Below are 7,062 nucleotides of genomic sequence, written 5' to 3'. Positions count from 1 at the left end.
GTTGCCGATGAGGATGGTTGCCGATGAAGGAGAAGTTGAACGTGACTAAGTCTACAGGCAGTGATATGACTGTGCCGATGGCTAGATGAGAAGGTCTGCCGATGACTATGGCAAAGGGTCTGCCGATGAAACAAAGTGGGAGTCCGGAAGCTGCCGGTCGTTGTGTGGAGGAGTTTCAGTTTGTTACGGGGGATAGTTTTGTTATTTCCTTAATTATTTACATCATTTTATATACGGATTCCGTGTAATTTGGAATTCGAATTCTAATCGTGTCTGGTTGTAGCTCTTTGAGCAGGGTATAAATATAGACCCTAGGGCCTTGTAATGAAAAATCTATCAATCAATCAAACACACATTTTTACTCATATTCCAGCATCCACTTTTTCGACGACTTCGTCATACTTTTTCCTTTTTACTACGAGTTCTTAGGAATTCGTCGACTTAAGCTCGGCGTGTTCTCAAGTTCCGCGTGAGTACCTCTTAGCCGTGACATCCGGGCGCATCGCTGTTGTCAGGACTAAAGTATTCGAGTTATCACCTTTGCCGATAGTAAGGTCAAATCGGCTGGCACGCCTTAACGTTTGAATCGGGTATTAGCCCTTTGTGTTTGCAGATCAGTTTTGCATCAACAACTCCCATTTCTTTTTCTAAGCCTTTGGATTCATGTTGTTGTCTACTTCTGCCATTGACTAACCAGAGAAGGGTGGAATGATAGAGAAAATAAGGAAGTCAAGTGAATGAGAGAAAAGGGATTGCACGAACCCTAGGTTTTTTATTGGTGTAGTCTACCCCTCTCCTCCCTTTATAAGGAAGGTGGGAGGAGAGGCTTTGATTTTCTCCTGGTGGGCTTATATTTACAAAAAAAATCCACTAGGGGCTATACATGGGCTCTAAATATTATTTCGCTAGCCACCAAGCTACGTATTTGGGCCTTGGACACTAGTAGGGTTCCTAACATATAATACTACCCCCAATAGTAGCATCCTCAACTATTCAGTCAATTGAAAGCACAAGACCCAATAGCTGAATACATCCGAGTGTGACCCAATTACAATTGAGACTCAACAAACAACTTTGGTGTATAAATAGATAGTCTAGGGAGTGCTTTGTCGGTGGCTAGTTTTTGGTGGCAACCTTCACTCTAGCCTTCATGAACCTATTCTGGGTAGTTTGCTCCTTTGACCTTGAGCCCTTGGTGTCCTGTCTTTGTAATTTGCCTTCGCTAAAGACATTTATGTAACTAAAGTAGGCTAAGGAGTTAATCTAGGTGAAGTAGTTATAGATGATCATGACATGTCTTCAAGCATTCACACATGGGCGCTAGACAATTCTTTTGTCTTTGGGTAGATTGCTTGTCCATTGCGCTCCTCGCTAGGCTCTCTTGGCTAGCGCTTGGAGAAGAAGATGGCGATTGCTTTGCTCAAAATATTGACAAAGGCGAAGGTAAAGATGCTAATGATGACTCTTCCGACCCAAAATGTTGGCAAATGTAAAGTCAAAGATGCTGATAGGAACACTTTACCGAAATGTTGATGAAAGCATTGTTGATGGTGCCGAACTTATTGGTCGATCCCCCTGCTGAAACACTAGTCAAGGTGTAGTTGATAGTGCCAAAGTTCTTGTGAAGCCTCATCTTAAAGTTGGCGAAGGCGGAGTTGAGGATGCCAAATTTGATGGTGAAGCTCCTAGCCGAATGTTGGCAAAAGTTTTGTTGATGATGCTAAAGTTGTTCGCAAGACCCCCTTGCCAAAATGTTGGCGAAGATGGAGTCAAGGATGCCAAATTTGATGGTGACGCTCCTAGCCGAATATTCACGAAAGCAATGTCGATGATGCCAAAGTTGTTGGCGAGCCCCCCTCACCAAAATGTTGGTGAAGGCATAGTCGATGGTGCGGGAATTGGTGGTGAAGACACTTCAACAAAATGCTTGTGAAGGCATTGTACATCGCGCCGAAGTCATTGGGAAAGCCCCTTGCCAAAATACTGGTGAAGCTTGCGTTGTTGATGACAGAATCTTTGGTGATGAACACATTTTTAATGGCAAGGCCTCTCATCAAATATTGATGTCGAAGTTGGTGTCGAACCCCTGAACAGCGGGTCATTGAAGTTTCGATAGCAAAATGGGGAGCAAAAATGGGAGCAAACAATTATACTATTGGAGAATGGGATCTGATGCTTTGATGCCGGTATGATCATTTTGTGGTCTTATCTTATTTGTCTTTTATGTGGGAGAACAAGCGAGAATGGCTATATCAGTTATTAGTGATCTCGAGGTTAAGGCTTTGCCTAATGTCATGACTAAACTTAAAACTGAGGTATGTTTATTGACTGCTTGCTCTGAAACATGCTAGTTGCTACATCTAATTTTAATTTACTTTGCAAACTTGTAGGAAAAAAGATAAGGAGGGGGATGAGGAGTCTGAGGAGGACAATGTAAGCAAAAGACATGGAAAGTGATCTTCATATATGATGCCGAGGAACCGTAGATGTTCTGCTGGCTATTAATTGCTTGTTCTAGACTTTGTATTTGTGTGTCGCCGATTGTGTTAATACTTAAGACCATGGGTCATGCACCCTTTAATTATTACATGCACTTGAACTTGACCATGCACTTGTTATTTGTTAACTGTTATGTACTTGGTCATGACTTGTTAATTGTTATGCAAAAGTGTTGTTCATATGGGTCGGTATTCCATATTAAATTTTCACTGTGTTTGACATAATTCCGCTCAAATTGGTTCGTTTTCGAAATTCTTGATATTCCATAAGTTCACATTTGTTTTTGTGTTTGGCTTTACCACTTTCACATTCGTTTTTGTATCTAAATATAGATGTAGAAAATGGTTGAGGGGTTTTCGGACTGTTTCCGACCATTTTCATTCCCATTTGCCGGAGATGCAAAAACGCTGATTCAGTGTGACTTTCCAAATATATTTATTCCCTGCACAGCTATGTAAGAAGCAACGATAATTTCGCTAACATTCAAAATAAATGCATATACTGAAGATATACAGGGAGGTGTGATTTAGAAAGAGAAAAATTATAGACATAAGATCAAAAATATCTTTACGTACACAAAGTTATAAATAAACAAAAAGAAAAACATGCAAATTAAAATAAGTAATTCTTTTTGAAGAATAGGGGGCTGCAGCCCCCTGAAATTAAATTAAAATAAAAATAAGCAAATAGTAAATAAGTAATTTTTACAGAAGGTTTTAGCATTAGCATGTAGAAAAACTTATGCATAAGATTTTAGCCCGTGTAGGAGCACAAATTGGTAGACTAGTATTCTCAAATTAATAGAAATCCCAATTTCCATGACATGTAGCACCCAATTAACAGAACTGTTTGCACTTAGCTTTTCTTAAGTATAAATACGTACGGACACACTCCATTCTTCAACCTGAACCCATGCAGAATTTATGCCATTCCCTTCGCTGCTGGATGTGTCCATGTGCCACCTCGATCGCTAGCTCAATACAAGTTCAGCGACCAAGGAAAAATACCTGAGGAAAGTGAAATCAACATGACATTTAGGAGTGGTAAGTATGTTGCCTCGCCCCAAAGTACCCCAATAAGCCACAACAAACAACCATACCTCTTGTATGCGAAATCTGGGAGTAGTAGCTAGCATCAAAGCCTTCAGGCAGCGAATTCATTCCCTTCGCTGGGAACACTTCTTCGCCTAAAGTTTTTCTCGTTTGATATGATAGTAAACTTTCTAATGTGGCTAATCTTCATAAGTTCTTCCTCGCATTCATTTGCCAACTCCATAAACTCAACTGCCGTATTTACCAAATGTAATTCATCAAGGATCGTAAGATACTTGAGGCCATAAGGGAGGCGCTTGAGTTCTGGGCACTCCACAAACCATAGCTTAGCAAGGCTTCCCAGTGCATCTTCTTCTATGTCAACTCGGTTGAGCCATGGAGCACACCATACTCGTAATTCTTTCAGCCTTGAGAATGACTGTGAAGGAAAGCATAATGTCTGTCCATCATAAGCCTTATCAAGGGTAATTAAGCATAAACTATGCAACACCATGAGGGTAGGAAATGACTTCTCATCAAGTTTGGAGGACATCAGATAGAGTTGAGTGAGATTGTTAAGGTGCAACCAAGATGACAGAATATGAGGCATTCGGTTCTGTTTGAGCTTCCCTGTCAGTCCAAGTTTACAAAGACTTTCTGGTAAACAGAGTTCTTCCAGTGGCAATACCTCATTTGCGTTTGACATACTAGTAATTGACAAACTGACAAGATTGCTCATCTTCAGAAGAGCATTCCTCAATATTAATGAGTGTTCACTTGTAACATCGTCAACTGAAAATGTCCGTAACTCTGTCAAAGCTGCAACATCACATAGGGTTTCTGAGGTAGCTTTAACATTTTGCAGAGCATGCAGTCCTGTCAAGTTCTTTATGCCCCTTGGCATCTTCACTCCACGATTACGCGAGAAAGATCCTTCAGTGACCTTTACAGTTGCATATAGGTATCTAAGCTTTATCAGTTTAGCTACATCATTTGGTATAGATAGCAGACAAGTAAACCATGTGTCCAGTACTTCTAAGTTTGCTAACCTTCCAATGGCCTCTGGCAGAACCTCAATTTTCGTATTTCGAAGGCCCAAAAAACGCAGATTAAACAAGCTAAAGATCTCATTAGGCAGCACCTTGATTTCAGTACCTTGCAGATCCAATGTTGACAACAAAATTGAAGATGAGAGGATAGGCGTGAGCCGATCAATATCAACAAACCTTTTAAAAACATGTATTTGGCGAAGTTGTGATGCACCAGACAAATTTAACAGTTCAATATTGTTGCTCTGTATTGACAGTCTACGAGTTCGATGTACCAAAAGAGTCTTGCCCTCATAAACATTACCAAAGCATTCTTTCTCTGATTTTTCAATGGCAATATGGCGGATGACGTCATGCATTCGGCAACATTTTACACGTCCAAACTCATTGTTCATCACAACTTGTAGTAGACTTCGGTTCACAAGATCATTCAAGTACCCCTCTGCGACTTCTTCTATTGTTTTATTTTCCTTTTTCTTGATGAATCCGGAAGTAATCCAATGCCTAATTAACCTCCTCCTCTTCAATTCATAATCCTCAGGAAATAGTGCACAATGCAAGAAACAATTCTTCAGTTCATATGGAAGATCCTCCAAGCTGACTTTCAGAATTGTTTCAACACCAGGGATTGTGTTTCCAACTGACTGCAATTCTAACTCGTCGAACAAAATTTTCCATTCAGTGTATGTTGGGGGTTTACAGGATAGTAGGCGGCCTAAGCATGCAATCGCAATAGGCAAACCTTCACATTTTTGTAAGAACTTTGGGACCAAATCCGATAACTCAGAAGGACACCTTTTGTCATCATTATCCCAAAAGGCTAACTTGCAAAATAGCATATAAGAGTGCTGGTCTTGTAGCGGTTCCAGTTTCATTGCACAGTTACTACTTGCCAGAGATGCAACTTCAGATAATCTTGAGGTGAGAACAAATCTCCTAGTACAATTAGCTGGAAAAACTGGCATGATATTGTTTATCCACACCTCTTTTCCCCAAACATCATCCAATACCAAGATAAACCTTTTACCTTCAAGATGTCTACGGATGATGTCAACTAATCTTCTCATGTTCATAGTGCTAGAATTGACTGGCATGCAGAACTCTGTAGCAATTTTCTTCAGCAAGTCCTCAACTTTGTAACTCTTGGACACAGTTACCCATGCAGAAGCATCAAAATCTAACTTCACACTCTTATACACATGGTCAACTAAAGTAGTTTTGCCTACTCCACCCATCCCCCAAACTGAGGTGATTTTGCTGTTCCTTTGTTCCAAGTCATCGACTAGCCACCCCTTAAGCTTGGATGCATTATCTTCAATACCCACTAGTTCCTCTTCCCTTGGAAAACACGAAGCTTGATTGGTATCTTCCCTTGCAAAATGATGAGTGCTTCCAGTATGTCTCTCCATTATTGGAATTACATAACGGTCCCTCCTTCTCACAGTGTCTTCAAGCTCGGTATTGATATCCCGAAGTTCTCGAAATAGGCGGCGCCAAATCCTGACATGTTTTATCTTCTTCTTTATCCTGGCTGCAAATCCTCCGTGTTTATTGCCATGAAGCTTGTACATGAACTCGTCAACAACATCCTCTATTCGGAAAGATAGTTCCCTGATAGTCTTGATGAAGATGCCCATGGTCTCATCAGTATCCATGAACTTCTCTGACTCACGCAAGTAGGCCTTCATGCTCTCCATCTCCCTCTCAGCTCTACGGATCTCACCAAAAAGACCCTTGAGGGCAGAGGCATCCTTGTAGAGCAGGGATGCACCATAGGTTGCTGCTTCTTTTGCCAAGGCTGCACCTAGCTTGCCAATCAGTACCCCGACAACAGCCTCAGCCATGGTGGTTGTGTTGCATGCGCTCGCTTGCTTGAGTTCCTAGACTAACAAAGTGTAAGCAAGACCGTGTGACCACCAAAGCTGAACCTGACAAATCAATCAAATTTTCAGAGTTTGTTTCATGTTATGAAAATGGAAACTTTATTTGGAACTAATATTGAACAAACGCTAAGCTGCAAGGGGATACCTGAACATTGGGTAAGCTAGAAAACAAGCATGTAGTGCGGATCTGGCCTTGCTCTAGCCACTGTCAACCTCGTCGTCAGAGTTGGAGTTGCATTCTGTGAGCAAGGATGTTGCAAGGCGCAAGAACAGTGACCAACGAGTCAACTACCAACAAGGGATATGGTTTTTGAAGCTTGCATCGTGGAAAGAAGGACGTGCAAATAAAGAAATATATAATGCACTGTATCTGACTTAGCAAAGTCAGAGATGAAGATTGCTGACTTCACGAGCCCCAAGTCAGTGGACCTTGATCGGCGCATTGTGCCAGCTGGACTCCACCTTGCTTCCAGCATACTCCCTCCATCTCAAAATAACTATTGTTTTATATTTTTGTGTCGCAAGTTTGATTAAATTTATACAAAATATATGCAACATTTATATATCCAAATAAATTTGTTAAAAACTTAGATTCAAAGA

General features: G+C 40.9%; 1 protein-coding gene across 1 annotated transcript; it reads right to left on the bottom strand.

Annotated features, from left to right (window-relative positions):
• Window positions 2,998-6,788, bottom strand: LOC8074323 (disease resistance protein RPM1). The gene is made up of 3 exons (XM_002449118.2): window positions 6,608-6,788; window positions 3,599-6,507; window positions 2,998-3,506 (listed from the first exon to the last, which is right to left on the bottom strand). The coding sequence occupies exon 2, from the start codon at window positions 6,421-6,423 to the stop codon at window positions 3,643-3,645; it is 2,781 nt and encodes a 926-aa protein (XP_002449163.1). The 5' UTR covers window positions 6,424-6,507; window positions 6,608-6,788; the 3' UTR covers window positions 2,998-3,506; window positions 3,599-3,642.

The sequence above is a fragment of the Sorghum bicolor genome, chromosome 5 (genome assembly GCF_000003195.3).
Source record: "Sorghum bicolor cultivar BTx623 chromosome 5, Sorghum_bicolor_NCBIv3, whole genome shotgun sequence".
NCBI classification, from domain to species: domain Eukaryota; kingdom Viridiplantae; phylum Streptophyta; class Magnoliopsida; order Poales; family Poaceae; genus Sorghum; species Sorghum bicolor.
This window is presented reverse-complemented; position numbering and strand designations above follow the sequence as displayed.

Bases quoted from the DNA above. Each gene is read 5' to 3' on its own strand.
- LOC8074323 (XM_002449118.2), bottom strand. From the start codon at position 6,423: ATGGCTGAGGCTGTTGTCGGGGTACTGATTGGCAAGCTAGGTGCAGCC.